The sequence below is a fragment of the Rhamphochromis longiceps genome, linkage group LG13, assembly GCF_057381845.1.
Source record: "Rhamphochromis longiceps isolate RC_006_pf linkage group LG13, R_longiceps_female_GT1.1, whole genome shotgun sequence".
In the NCBI taxonomy this organism is placed as follows: Eukaryota; Metazoa; Chordata; class Actinopteri; order Cichliformes; family Cichlidae; genus Rhamphochromis; species Rhamphochromis longiceps.
This window is the reverse complement of record NC_140569.1, coordinates 18,835,516-18,850,053: the sequence shown is the minus strand read 5'-3', so window position 1 is coordinate 18,850,053 and position 14,538 is coordinate 18,835,516. Positions and strand designations below refer to the sequence as shown.

Below are 14,538 nucleotides of genomic sequence, written 5' to 3'. Positions count from 1 at the left end.
CGATGACTTTCTGTGATAAATAATTTCCTAATTTTAACACATTTTCTTGAAAACAATTTTGTTTTGTTGGTTTCTTTAGTTTTTCGCCTGTCTAGGCGCCACAAATTTAACTACAACTATACATGTTAAGAAAACATTTCCAAAACAAACAAGTCTGACATCCCTTACATGCATTTGAGAATACAGGAAACAAAATTAGTAAAATCTATTTTGTTTACCCCTATTATGACTCCTCCTTCCCCCTGACACACCACGCGTCGACCCTCCCTTTATCCCTCCTTCAGTCTATAATTTTACCTCCCTCTCTTCTCAGTGGCAGTTCTCTGCAAGTCAGCACACAGTCCACTTGATAACAAGACTGAGCATATTACATTTCTTTTGTGGGATTGGAGAGTCTCCTACTAATTCACCAGAGACTAGAGCAGCTCCTCGGTCCTTCAACGCTCAAGCCAAGAAAGGTATGTTTTCCAAATGACAAGATCCAAATGATCTCTCTTTGTCTTCTGCTTTCACACTCGGCTTCACTTTACGCTTCTGTTACTTCATGATTTTTACTCTCTTCACTTTGACCGCACTTTGTTCACATTCTTACCTCAGCTGCTGTTTAGACGTGGAGGACATGCTCAAACTCTTCCCAGCTGAGTGTCAGTATGTAAGGCAAATATCAGCAGACTGATAAAAGTGACGCATTTTAGAACGGGAAAAGAGAACTTTGTATTATCACGATAATATAATTTGCTTAAAAGAGCTCCACCTTCACAAACATTACAGTCATATTCAAGTGTTGCATGTGAGTTTCATGCATTGAAAATTGTTTTTATTCCGCTTATTCCTTTTTACTGTCTCCTGCTATGAATAACAAACATGGTTTAGGGTTAAACAGCAAGGATACAGGTACATGAGACACATACCTATTTGTGTGTTTACACTATAAACATAGCAGGGACCGATTCCATGAAAGTATTCAGGCTTCATCTAATTTTTACCAACTTTTCCTGTGATTATGAAGGTCACTCCTTTGGGTCACAATTGAGTGTCTCTCGATAAGTATAGAATAACACAGAATCCTAAAGGACCTACATGCGCTGTATTCAGATTTCCCATTTTACAAAATGCCAGCAGTGTTTTTTTGCTTTCCCATTTCCTGGCTGTAACAAACTGTTCTGTTGTCTCTTTGTCTGTGTGACTCAGTCTGTGGCTTTATGCGTCTCTTCTTCAGTCTCTAATTTTTCTGCCTTGTGCGGATGCACCATGGTTTTGTCAGTTTCATTGTGTTGTTTTCAGATGCTTCAAGGAAGAGCTTGCGCCATGAGTTGAGCTCTCTGTGGACCTGCCTTCTCTGACTGCTTTCACCTGCAAACATGGGGTTATACGGGAACATGAGGAACTTGTGCGGAGTAGTAGGAGTGGTGCTGCTCGGGCTCAGCCTGACCCAGCCTGTCCTTTCTCAAACTAGCTGTAAAGCAGATGTGGCCCCACAGAATTTTACCCAGCCTCACTACCACAATACAGCCAAAAATAATTCAAAAACAGGCTTTATGTCAGCAATAGTCCAATCCTTTCTCCACACAGTTGAGCCAAACGCCTTTTCTTCAGGTCAGTATCACCACCGACCTTTACTGCCTTACTTCTTCATGTAGCAACATGTCGAGCTACACACGCACAGAGCAGACAGGAAATATTCAAATCACAATAAAATCCTTTGGCTTTCATGTTCTGCATGTCGCAAAATTTCCCTGTTTGGTTAAAGGTGACACACTATTACCCTGCACTCCTGCTCCGTGCTACAAAGAAACTAGACAAAAACATGATGGAATTGGTTAATCAGTAAGAAGTTAATGGGCATTCTTGCATTTTGCAGAGTGAATATTTAACCTTTAGGTGCTCTGTTGTTTGTAAGGTCCCGTATCCTGGCTCAGACGTGTGTGTGTCACATCTATTGTCTGTCCAATTGCTCCATAAACCTGTGTAATAATTTCTATGTAGTATTGATTTATGAAAAGAAGGAACGTTTACACGAAAGCCTGCCTTTCACCAGTTCAGACTGAATTTAAAAGCGACGATTATCAGTATTAGTATTAGATATGTTTATTGAGTAGATTTCGCACAATGACCACTTTAATCATTTATAAAGAGTCCGCTGATTTTTCCATCCTCATGAGGTCACCAGGGCTTAAACAAACAGCGTTTCATAAAAAAATAATAACTTAATGTTACGATAAGGATAAAATGCTGAACAGGGTTCTTACTTAGGAAAAAGCGATTAAGCCAGTGGTTATCAATTGGCAAATGTTTTATAAAATGCAAATTCATTTCAACATACTAAAGGACATTTAACATTTATCTGGTCTCCTGATCGACATGTCTTCTCAGTCACCTGTGCCTGCTGTTGTCCCTGTCAGACATTAAATGATAGGTTTTGTATTGTTGTTTTTGGTATCTAATGTTTTCTGAAAGCTAGACTGGTTTCCTGGTCACGGCAAGATGCAAGGTGTCAGGTTTCCACTTTTACAATGAGAAAGAATAAACGCGTATGCAGAGCGAAAGACATATTGTCCTTCTAGCCTTTGTACAAATTGTGTGGATGACTAGGACAGAAACCAGCAGCATAGATTTGTATTGGCCACTCATGTACTAAAAAAATAAAATGTTTCTCTTTAATTTCTTTCCAGATTTGGTGGTCACGGTAGTCAAAGAGTTCCAACGTGGGCCGCCAGATCAAGCAACCATCAAAGAAGTAAGGCAGTGTACATGATTTCCACATATTTTACTGTAAACAGGAACTTTGTGCTAATAATAATAGAAAAGGCCACTCCGTCATTAGAGCTCTGACGGCTGTTATATGAGACTGTCTCAAAAAAAATCCCTTTGTGTTTTGTTCCAGTCCATTAAATGTACTAAAGCTCTTTGATCCACTTGATTGTGGACTGTCACCACAGTAAAGTAAATCCACAGTGTACTGATGTCTCACAGGTATTTGACGTCACAGCTGGCCACAAAGAACTGCTGCAGTTCTGCCGTCTTGGCTTTGAAACTGATATTTGTGACACCTTAACGCTAATACATATCGTTTGTATGTGTGTGGGCATGTTACGTGTTCAGATCCTGGTGCACAAAGTGGGTTTCTTGGTGTGTATTGCCATCGGGATCCTGTACATCGTCCTCATGCCCATAGTTGGATTCTTCCTGGCCTGCTGCCGCTGCTGTGGCAACTGCGGTGGGAAGATGTACCAGGAGCAGTCATCCTCCATTCACCGCTGCAGGAAAACACTCTACTGGTGTGCATTCGCCACCACCATCATTATCTTGTGAGTGTGTGTAGGCTGCTCTTGGGAGGTTTTGACCAGCGTAATGATGATGTGTTATCTGAAATTAGCAGTGAAGACAGCTTGAATGCACACGGCTCACTGCATCGCTCAGATCAACAATACGTTGGTGACATAAATTTAATTGTGTTTGTGTCTGTATGTGTTTTGCAGAGCTGGGAATGTCTGCATGTTCAGAAGTAACGAAGCCTTCAAAGTGAGCGTGGACAAGGGTCCAGGGGAGCTGATAAACACTATTGAAAATATTAACACCTTCTTCACCAATGTGCCTGAGGCAAGAGAACATTTCTAAAATGTGGAAATGCATTGTGACAGCATTTATTGGTACCGGCTGACTAACTGCTCTTGAACTTTATTCTTAACCGTAAACTGTTTTGTTAGTTCCTGTTACGGATTATTCACAGTAAGTGCTGCTCTCCTGCAATCCCTCTGCAGCTTTTGTGTGAGATGCAAACAGACCTCAGTTTTGAAGTCAGACCACTGATTAAATACCGACTCCGTTTTCCACATTGTCAATATACTTATCTGAAGTTACAAGAGACTGGGAAAAGGTTGGATGGAAAATGGGGCTGTTTGTTGTTCGTCACTTGCAAAAGCTGCTATGTATGATCAGCCAATGTAATCAGCCATCTCTGTTTGTTGTGTTGTGAACCATATCTTAAGTACACAGTCTGAAATAGTTCGTTTTTACTCCATTTCCAGCAAATTAACAGTGTTGTGGACAAGAGCAACAAAACTGTGGATGAGGTTAAAAAAAACCTGAAAGGTAAGAAAAAGGAACTAACAATGAAGGAGCAGAGGAACAACTATTGTACAACCAAACTGCTGCAATACATTTCCCACCCTTGTCACATGTTTAACCATTTCAAAACATGTTTTTCTGTCTTAGACATCGGAATCCAGTTGGGATCAGCGATCCAGAGTAAATTCAACGGTACCCTGCACAGAGCGTTGCGCTCCGTTAAACTTCTGGATCAAGGTATGAGCCATATCTGCATGCTGAGTCCTGCATCAGCGTGTTAATGAAAGTTCAAATGTAGATACCTGTCATGAGATTGGCAATAACAAAGCCACCCCCACCAAAAAACACAGTGTACAGTTTACTGTAAATGCTTTTCACCTTGGCATCCCTTTTATCTAGTTTTCCCTTAAACCTTTGCATTTGCTTTATTTACTTAGTTAGCTTTTTTAGTTTCTTTTTTTTAGCTAAGAAAAAAACAGACACAGAAGTACAGAAATAACAGTGCAAGTGCAATGCTTTGACTAGCTAAAAGAATTATGTTACATATAAGGTTGTTATAGTGAAACAAAACAAAACTAAAAACTAAAACTAGCTGTGAAACTAGCTTTTAAAAGGTTTTTATTGTAATACTTGTACTGATTTTCCTAAAGCTTAACCCTGACACATGCCCCTCATAGAGAAATAATTCAAAAGATTAAAGCTAACACCGAAACTAATAAAAAAGGAGAAAGATGCCCTGGAAACTAACTGACACCAAAGAAAGTGAAAAACAAAAATTCAAAAGGAAATCAAAATAAAAACTAATTAGATAACACAAAAATATAATAATTCTGGTTACATACTGATTTACAGGCTGACATTTTGAAACTTGGACAGTCGCGAGGGAGCCACACCCAAAAGCGTACCCTGCATACAATTAAAAAAAAAATCTGGCCTATTAACTCTAAATTGGTTGAACAAAAAAATATCAAATATTATGTAAGACTTCTCACATTTTTGCAAGGAATTAGGAATCTGGAAAGTTTTCTCATAAGATTTCACACAATCTCACTTCTTTTTGAAACGAGAAACATCGCCCCCTGCTGGTCATTAGAATTCTGGCTCAAGGCACTTCCTTACTAACTTCACTTTTTAGACTCAGAGATTATAGGTTAAAAGCTGTGGATTTCCCAATCATACTGCTTTCTAACCCTTATATGAACTCTAATGATGTGCGTCTGCTGACAGTTTGGGTTAAAAAAGCTTCAAAACTAGTAAATAATCATATTTGGGACACAGTATACAGTATATAATAGTGTCTGGAGTGTTCCTCAGTCAGCTCATTCTTTGTTAGAAACCTTTATAGTTTATCTAAAGCATCTACATCAAAATCTCCTGTGGCTTTCAACAAGCAGCAGTGGTGAAGGGTTATCCTATAAAGCTGAAACCTAAGCTGTGGACATTCCGGTTCTCAGCAGCTCATTTGATCAGACTCTTTGTATTAAAAACATTTCCAGGGTGTCAGCTCAGAGACACGGAGGCTCTGAATAGTATAAGGAACCTAGATATGTTTGTTTATTAATTTACAATCGTTTAATTTTAGTATATTAGTCTAGACACCGGAATATTCTCTTTTAAGGATCCACCTTTTCACTATGGGAATTTCAGCATTTCTTTTTAGCAAAAGCAGCTGAATCATTTGTTGACACACTTCTTTACAGAGCACATCCACTCTTAAAGTAACAGAGAGCAGGCTTAGTGCAGGATTGTAAAAAGAGGGTGGGTAAACAAATGTTCCTGTTGTTCATTGACTTGGCTTATGTGAGAATTTCCCATGAATTTTAGCTTCTTATATAGCTTTTACATTCAAAGGAAGGTAGCAGGGACACCCCCCCCCCCCCCCTATATAAACAGCCTTAGATGAATATTTATGTAGTGTATAAACACACACATAGAGACTAATATTTGTGTATTTGATTCATACGAGCAGAGATTGAAAACACCAGCCGTCAACTGAAGACGTTGAACTCGTCTTTGGTCCAGCTGCAGTCCAGCGCAGACCGCGTCCAGGCCAATATCACTGCTGTGAAAAACAGCATCAATCAGACTTTATCCGATTCAAGATGCCAGAACTGTACCACACTAAGCCAAGTACTACAGTCACTAACAGTGGATACCACCATTGATGTAAGTACAGAGTTTGTGTTAACAAGATGACTCATTCCTGCTTTGTTGTTTCTTTCTGAATGGATGAATTGGTTCTGATTGACAAAGGCAAAAAAAAGAAACAGCTTCTGAATGTCATTCAAGGAAAACATGAGTCAGGTTCGACTTATCTACAGACAAAGAATCAGCCCTGTTAGTGGGTTTTATAATATATTATAATGAAGAACCAGGAAGAATCATTTTATGCAATCAAACACTGTCTGATGTCAGCCTGAGACAATGTGGCACATGATCATTTATGACTTTGTCTGAACAGCTGATCTGTCCTCTGTCCATCTGCTCCATGACACAAATGTTGGTTTTGCTGCAGTTTGCTGCCACCTTGTGTTAGTTTGAGGTCTGACATGTTGTTGCTGATAAAAAAAAAAAAGGTTTGTTGTTTGTGTCTGTCATTGTTCTCTCTAGACTCGCGGCTTGAGCAAGTTTCAGTCCGCAGTGGATAAAGCCAACCAAGCTGATCTCACATCCCAAATCAACAAGGTGAGTGACATCTGCAGACAGAACAGCCTCAGAGAACACATCTGTTTTTCTCATGAGAAATGTCAGTGTTCCCAGCACACAGGCACACTGGTATTGTCTGGTCTTTGAAGGCTCACAAGGGAGTCTTGAAACAGTGAAATAGGATAAAGGGGCCTTCAGATACATTGTTATGCCTATTATTTCCTATGGTTTGCGCCATGCGATGAAAGACTTGCTGTTGCATTGAGCAAAGGGCAGTGCTGGGGTGCTGTGATGTACATTTGCGTGACCAATAGAAACAAGAATTTGGGGCATTTGCTCAGCTGAGTGTTTCATATATTGCGCACAAAAGGAAAAGAAGCCAGAGGGTGCCTTACAGACACTATACAGACACTAGATCTTCACATGCAAGCACATGCAAAGGCTGTAGTTTTGAGGATTTTGAAGATTGACTTTTTCACTGAAAGAAAGGCAAATTCAATATTCACATCATTTTTAATGGAGGCATGTTAACAATATATTTAAACTATTTACATGATAACTCAGGTGGAGGAGTATTTCCAAAACATCCCCCAGACGGTGAACAATGAAACCAACAATATAGTTCAAAGTGAGTAAATGCTGCGGCTGTTGTAACAAACTTTCTGAACTAACTTCATTTTTTAAATATGTGTACTGCATGTGTTTGTGTGCATTACTGAGCTTGTGTGTTTTATTAGGCAGCACCAAACAGCTGGACAGCATACAAGCACAAATCAGTCAGTTTAAAAATTACTTCCCTGTATCTGCGCTGACGGATGTGTCTAGGACACTGAACACGACACAAACTGAAATCAAGAATATCTTGCCACAAATCAACAACGCCGAGTTTATCAGGCAAGAACCCCTGAAGTGCAAACTTGCTGTGTAATCAGTGGCAGAAATACCCACGACTCAGTCATCATGTGTGCATACTTCTTCAGATGGAGCGTGTGTGTGACCCTATGCTGTGTGGTCCTCCTGGTTGTGGTGTGCAACGTCCTGGGTTTGGTCCTGGGCCCTCTGGGTCTGAAACCAAAAGAAGACCCTATGAAGCGCTCCTGCACAGCGAACTGTGGAGGCATCTTCCTCATGATGTGAGTACTGGCTTTGAATGTTGGTTTCATGCCGAGGGGCCTGGTTCTTCTCTGACCTCTGACCTGGATGTATTTGCAGGAGTGCAGGTTTCAGCTTCCTCTTCTCCTGGCTGTTCATGATTGTAGTGATAATACTTTTCTTGGTGGGTGAAAATGTTTACACACTGGTCTGCCGACCCTGGAACAATGGACAACTGCTAAAGGTAGCGATATACACTCACACATGTACCTGCAGATACATGTACAGTGTATGTATATATATGTATGCTCTTCTCTTCTGTTCACAGTTAGTTGATAGTTCTGGCTTGATTCCATTGCCGCAAATAACTTTGTCTTCAGGAATGAAAATGAACATCAGTATCTCTGATATCTACAGGTATGTAATGCCAGATATACATGTTCCATGTAGTTTTTTAAAAAATGCTTAAGCAATAGAGCTAAAAAAAAAAAACCATTATGAAATGATTGGAGTCAGTAAAAACTGCAAACTGTGGATCTTGAGAAAAACTTTGGGATATATGAATAATGCACAATAAGCAAAATTTTGAAATACAGTAAATTTCCTTCTAATGTCATAATATCAGAGTTACAGTAGAGTCTGTGCACTTAAAACAATGAGTTAGTGACACTAATGTTATTGATGCTGTTCTAAAAATACTCAGCTCCTACTCCAGAAAATCTGAGGTATTACCAGTCGTAATAGCACCGTGACTCAAAATGGGAAACTTTAAATGGGCGTAATTCATGAAAATCATTTTTAAAACCCTGTGGCGCTTCAATCACATATTGACTGTTTTATTTAAACACAGTAGTTGTGTACAGAGTCAAAATAACGTGTCGTTGGCAGTACTACACATTTAGCCCGGTCCCCCAAACATATCTCTCTGTTTAGGAAAATGAATTCAAATGTGCTTCTTTAAAACTTTCATTCTGATTAGCAATTTTTTTTTCAGAAACTGTGAGGAAAACCAGGCTCTGTGGACAGCACTCAATTTGTCCCAAATCATAGACCTTGGCAACCTGCTAAACGTGTCAAAAGTGAGCTTCCTTGCCACCCTTTCAAACAAATGAAGACAACCCTATGTGAATTAAGCATACCAGATTGTTTTGTTATGCTGACTGGATCAAAATGATGAAATACATTTTTTCTCTCTCTCCCTGGTCACCCGCAGTACACAGGAAGTGTCCAACAGGACTTTGAGAACACAAATATCTCTCTGCCCTCGGTCGCTTTTCTGAGTGATGACATTAAAAACCAATTACAAGATATCTCCACTGAAGCTAAAAAATTTGATTTCACTGCTATCATGCAGCAGGTATGCCTTTTTTTGTGTGGATCACTAACTGTCATTAGATGATTGTGTGTGTACATGTTAAAGTAATCTTATTACTTATCTCCCTCAGATGAACGCCATTTCCAGCATCAATCTGAATACAACAGCAAATAACCTCAATAGTTTAGCTGATGCTCAAGTGAGTGGAATCTTTTACACTTTATTACAAACTAATGTGACTTTGATTTATGTCCTAACCAAACCAACCTCTGGCCTGTTTGTAGCCTGATCCTGATATTAAACAACAATTCAAAAATGAGGCTAATATTGTCAGGATGATCCAGGCTGACATAGACACAAATATCAAGCCACAGCTGGTAAGTTCTGTTCTTCCTTTCTTTCTCTCCTTATCTCCTTATTCTGGGAGTTGTTTTATTCTTTTGTTGGTTATCGGAATTTAAAAAGAGAAATCGACTGCTTTTGCCCATAGACAAATGTGAATTCAAGCCTCAAGGGCCTTCAAACCACTACAGACAAAGTCAATGTGAGTATGCCCTGAGCAGTCAAACGCAGAACTCATTCTCTCTATTTTTTCATTCTCATCCTCTTATTTGTTTTAAATTTATTTTTCATGTATTTATTTTTTCTCATGCTTGCCTTTTTGGCTCTTTCAGGGAACGGTGGAGGAGGTGCTGAGCAATGTGCAAGCAGCACAAGACTTTCTCAAAACAAATGCAACTCGGATTGTAAAGAATGTGAGTAGAGGCACGAGTCACATGAGCTGGAAGAAAAGTGCTCCATGTGGTCGGTCAGTTATTTAGCCACTGGCAACAGGGGGGGAGGAGGTGCAGTGAGTATTGATGTGCTGCTTGTAGTGGAAGCAATGTTCTTACTAGTTCCACAACCACATGGGTTAGGGTGGACATAGCAACTCGTTGCCTTGAAGATTATTTCTAAGCGCCGTCTTTTGTCATGTGAAAGTTGTCTTAGGAGCCTTAAAAACAAAAACGGTTGCTTTCACTGTGTCATAGAAGAAGGTTTAAAAAAATAGCCCAAACTAGCCCTGCAGAAACCACATTTGCTTCCTACCTGAGTAAATAAGCGACACTGGCCTTCAGTTTAAGAGATAAGGCTGACACTGTTATAATTATCATCTATTATCTGTAAATATCAGCTGTCTTCCCTAAACTACCTGTCGCAGTCAGTTTAAATTCTGCCCTTCTACACTGAGGACAAATTCTGAAGAAAAAAACCCGTTCAGGGCTATTTCCATCACAGTATGATGGACCCACTGATCCCTCATGACCTGTCAGTGTAAAGAAGGGAGAAAACACAAGGAACTGACCCCATTTTTTTGTGCCCACCTAGGAAAGCAAAACATTTCTGGACTGTCAGCTGCATTACTTCATTGCTTACACTGACTGGGCCAAACTCATGGTAAAGTCTAACCCAATCTTTGCCTGTACTTGTTGAAATAAATGCCCTGTGCTTGTACAGGTGCCGGAGCTTACCTTTTCTAGTGTTAGTAATCTGTATGCAATCTTCCCTCAGATCACGCAGCAGGTGGGCCGCTGTGGGCCGGTGGCAGGAGCTTTAGACTCTGTTGATGTCATTGTCTGTGCATACATGGTGGAATCTCTGGTGAGGATCACATCTTCCACCTAGCAAAATACACCCTGAAGAGGAATATAAATTTAACATAACTAAACTTTCATTTGCTGTTTTTGTTTGTATTTGTATGAAGCCTGCATGGTCTTATGCTGCCTGTTCTCTCTTCAGAATGCCTTCTGGTTCAGTTTGGGATGGTGCATAATGTTCTTCATCCCCGGCATCATCTTTTCTATCAAGCTGGCCAAGTACTACAGGAGAATGAAGGAATCGGATTTCTTTGAGTAAGAAAAAAAAAGCAAAGAAAATGCACGGGTCAAAATGACGTGACAGATTAATTTGACGGTGGTTGTATGTGTCTGACTTTGACTCTTCATGTCTCTTTTCAGAAACCACATTACCGTGAACCAGATCCCGCGGGCGCAGATGAAACAATGAGAAAGATGGCATTCTCACAGAGCTGCTTTAAAAGACTGCAGGCGCAAATGTTGCTTTGCCTTACAAACTAAAAACATATGGTGCACTCAGGCACAGATGTGGCATATTGTCACTCTGATGAAAAGTCTGAAAAATCCAGTTTTCACCACAAGGTGGAAACTCAAAAGCAACTTATGAAATGTCCTACACTGCACATACAATAATGTTTCACACGGCATCTTTAAAATAACTCAGGGGTACACAGGGCATAAGGGAAACTGCAGGGATTGGTTTTATCATAGCAAATTTAAAGTCCTGTATTACAATTAGAGTTTTTATAAGTTTTTCAAGTTTTTATACAGGTTTCATATGCATTTCATATGTGAACAGAGCTGCTTTATACATTTGCATGAATGCTGGTGTGCAGCTCCATGAATGTGACTCTAACGTGTGCCTAATCATTTCTAACTCAGTTATAAATTGTAACTGAACTAATGCTGAAAATTAAAACCACAACACTTGTGTTTTTGCTAACTACACAGAACCACTACATTTTTTGTTTTGTTAACATTATGTTGCTGTGAACTGATTTTGAGAGATGTTTTGAATTTATGCTGATTTATAGATAGATGTAGATTTATGGATTTGTAATCGATACTGTTGCTACACAGCACTTTATATCATCTGTTCTGCTCGAACATGATTCAACCATAGCTAATGTTTCTATAAACTGCTAGTTTAACAAGTTCTCTTTTCTTTTTCCTTTTTCTTTTTACTGGTCTTTATGTTCATGCTGACTTATTTGACTCTCTTCACAAACAATTAAAAAACAAAACAACAGATGATATGATCTGATCATATTTACACAGACCCACTGATTATATAGCATTGTGGATTGTTTAGGTTGATGACTGGTGTGTCTTGTGACCATTCGCAGACATCTACTCACTCGTGTGACACAGGATGGATTACCATCAATGAAACTGGTTTTAATTGGCTGAAAACTAAAATGCCATGGTTTAACTTTCATTTGAAGATGTTAGAAACTGCTTTATTGAGGCTTTTTTTAAGAACAGGAAGTTTTTTTGGCACCTGGACTGAGGTTTAGGGGAGTGAAACAGTGTGACTGCAATGAAGTAACACCAAGCAACAGGAAATATTACAGCAACACTGTATGGGTGTCAAACTTAGTTCATCTAAAGGCCATGTGGAAAATGAGAATATTGGCCACTTCCTGTTTTCTTTCTTCTTTTTTCTTTGCATATTTGCCACACTTGTATGTTTCAGATCAAACAAAATCTAATATTAACAAAAAATAACTGGAGTAAATAGAAAATGCAGTTATAAACGAGGATTTCATTCATTACGGGAAAGAAATTATTCAAACCTACCTGGTGTTGTGTAAAAAATTAAATGCCTCTCACGTGAAATCACAGATTAACTGTGATTAACCACATTTTTTTGGAAGCTAAGTGCAATGTCACTAACTATAATCACAAAGTAAAAAGGCTAAACGATCAACAAAAATGTAACACATCATGCTGAGAAAAAAACAGTTGAGAAACAAAGTCACTGACGTATCGATCTTGAAAGAATTACAAACCTGTTTCCGAGACTTTGGGAATCCAGGAAATCGCAGTGTGTCCCCAAATGGAGGAAACTTGGAATAGTGGTGAACCTTGCCAGGAGTGTCCGGCTTACCAAAATTACTTCAAAAGCTTATCAGCAAATCATCCAGGAGATCACAAAAGAACTAAGAGCAGCATCTACACAACTGGAGGCCTCAGTTTAACATGAAGGTACATCTCACATTTGCAGAAAACATCCTGATTATCCTCAAGACATCTGTAACAAAATATCCTGTGGACTGATGAGAAAAGGTGAATTTTGGAAGGCTTCAGTTCTGTTCCATGAGAAGTAAGGACTCATCTGCAGATACTGCAAATGCTCGATTGTAGTTATTCGTGCCCAGATGTTACGTTTAGGGGACAATGACTTTTTCACACAGGGAGCGTTAGGTTTGGATAACCATTTCCCTTAATTATGTAAAATGTTTGATGCTAAAAATTCATGATTATGCACCCCCCCCCCCAAAAAAGAACAAAAACAAAAAACAAACAAACAAAAAAGGAAAGAGGGAAAATACTTTTTTCACAGCACTGGTAAATCAATTTCAAACTTTTAAGCTTGAATTAAAAGAAACGAACGCTTGTGCAGCTGCATACCTCTTTTTGTATAGATATTTTCTGACGCATTCCCATCTTGGTGCCTTATGTCTGCTATACATAAATTCAAATATGAAAATGATGATGCAAATCATGTTCTCTGATAACCAGGAATTGGTTAACGGCAGATACACACCCTTCTGTCTCCTTCTACCAAGGGTTTCATCCACAAACTTGTTAGCTTGCAGGTGCTGTTGAGGCCTTACACGGAAGCCTAATTTGAAATGTTAAAGGGATGGGTTTTGAATTTGCAAGTCTTATACTCAACACCATGCATCCTCTTCTGCTTATCAAATTCATGGTCGCAGGTGGTGTGGTATCCCAGCTACCACACCCTAGACAGGTCAGCAGTCTCTCAAAGGGCTAACACAGACATTTCATTACACGAAAACTTAGGACATAAAAAAATGTAGGTTTACAATACCTAAAGGCAGTGAAAACAAAACAACACCCATGACCTGTAGGCCTGTGAGAACCAAAAGGTTTTAAGTCTGGTTTTGAACGTATGCACAGATGTAATTGATCTCAAATCAGCAGACAGACAGCTCCACAGTAACTGAAAGCAGGCTCAGCAGACTGAGATGCGAGGCGAGAACAGTTACAAGATCTGAACCTGATGACCCGATAGGTCTTAAAGGTGATTCTATATTGCACTGAGAGCCACTGAAATGCCTTCAATACTGAGGTAATGTGGTCAGGTTTCCATGTACCTGTAAGGATTCTGGCTGCTGCATTTTGAATAAGCTGAAGACGTTCTACTGATGATTTGAGTCCTGCAAATAGAGCGTTGCTATAATTTCACCTACTTGATATGAACAAATGGACCAATATCTCTAAATTGGTTTATGAAAAGTGGCATCCCTGTGCAGAATGATGGACGCTAAGATTCACTGCTCAAACTTTCAAATAATGAGATCAGTGTACAGCTTATAATTAAAAGCTAAGAGCTCAGCATTTACACTCACTCCAGTTTCTAGGTTTCTGCGTAATGTCAAAGCGGATAGCTACCTTTATCACCTGCTAAAAGGTTTGAAAATGATCAAAAACATTTTACCCCCTGCATACTTCTGATCGTGAAATGTTTTAAAAAGTGCTCTAATGTGGCCATCCCTCTACTGATGCATTCACTTTAGTTGCTCTGCAGGATGCAGTCAGCTGCTCAAAGGC

General features: G+C 39.4%; 1 protein-coding gene across 1 annotated transcript; it reads left to right on the top strand.

The window, feature by feature from the left end:
• Positions 1–311: 311 nt before the first annotated feature.
• On the top strand, positions 312–11,986 carry prom2 (prominin 2). The gene is made up of 24 exons (XM_085428184.1): positions 312–458; positions 1,285–1,596; positions 2,673–2,737; positions 3,103–3,308; positions 3,480–3,600; positions 4,029–4,092; positions 4,216–4,305; positions 6,038–6,234; positions 6,679–6,753; positions 7,279–7,342; positions 7,452–7,608; positions 7,695–7,847; positions 7,927–8,050; positions 8,135–8,223; positions 8,801–8,885; positions 9,020–9,163; positions 9,252–9,320; positions 9,406–9,498; positions 9,612–9,665; positions 9,796–9,876; positions 10,490–10,558; positions 10,673–10,762; positions 10,901–11,013; positions 11,119–11,986. The coding sequence occupies exons 2-24, from the start codon at positions 1,362–1,364 to the stop codon at positions 11,165–11,167; spliced, it is 2,487 nt and encodes an 828-aa protein (XP_085284310.1). The 5' UTR covers positions 312–458; positions 1,285–1,361; the 3' UTR covers positions 11,168–11,986.
• The last annotated feature ends 2,552 nt before the right edge of the window (positions 11,987–14,538 follow it).

Bases quoted from the DNA above. Each gene is read 5' to 3' on its own strand.
- prom2 (XM_085428184.1), top strand. From the start codon at position 1,362: ATGGGGTTATACGGGAACATGAGGAACTTGTGCGGAGTAGTAGGAGTG. The intron at 6,235-6,678 runs GTAAGTACAGAG...TGTTCTCTCTAG, and splicing joins CAGTGGATACCACCATTGAT to ACTCGCGGCTTGAGCAAGTT. The intron at 8,051-8,134 runs GTAGCGATATAC...TTCTGTTCACAG, and splicing joins ACAATGGACAACTGCTAAAG to TTAGTTGATAGTTCTGGCTT.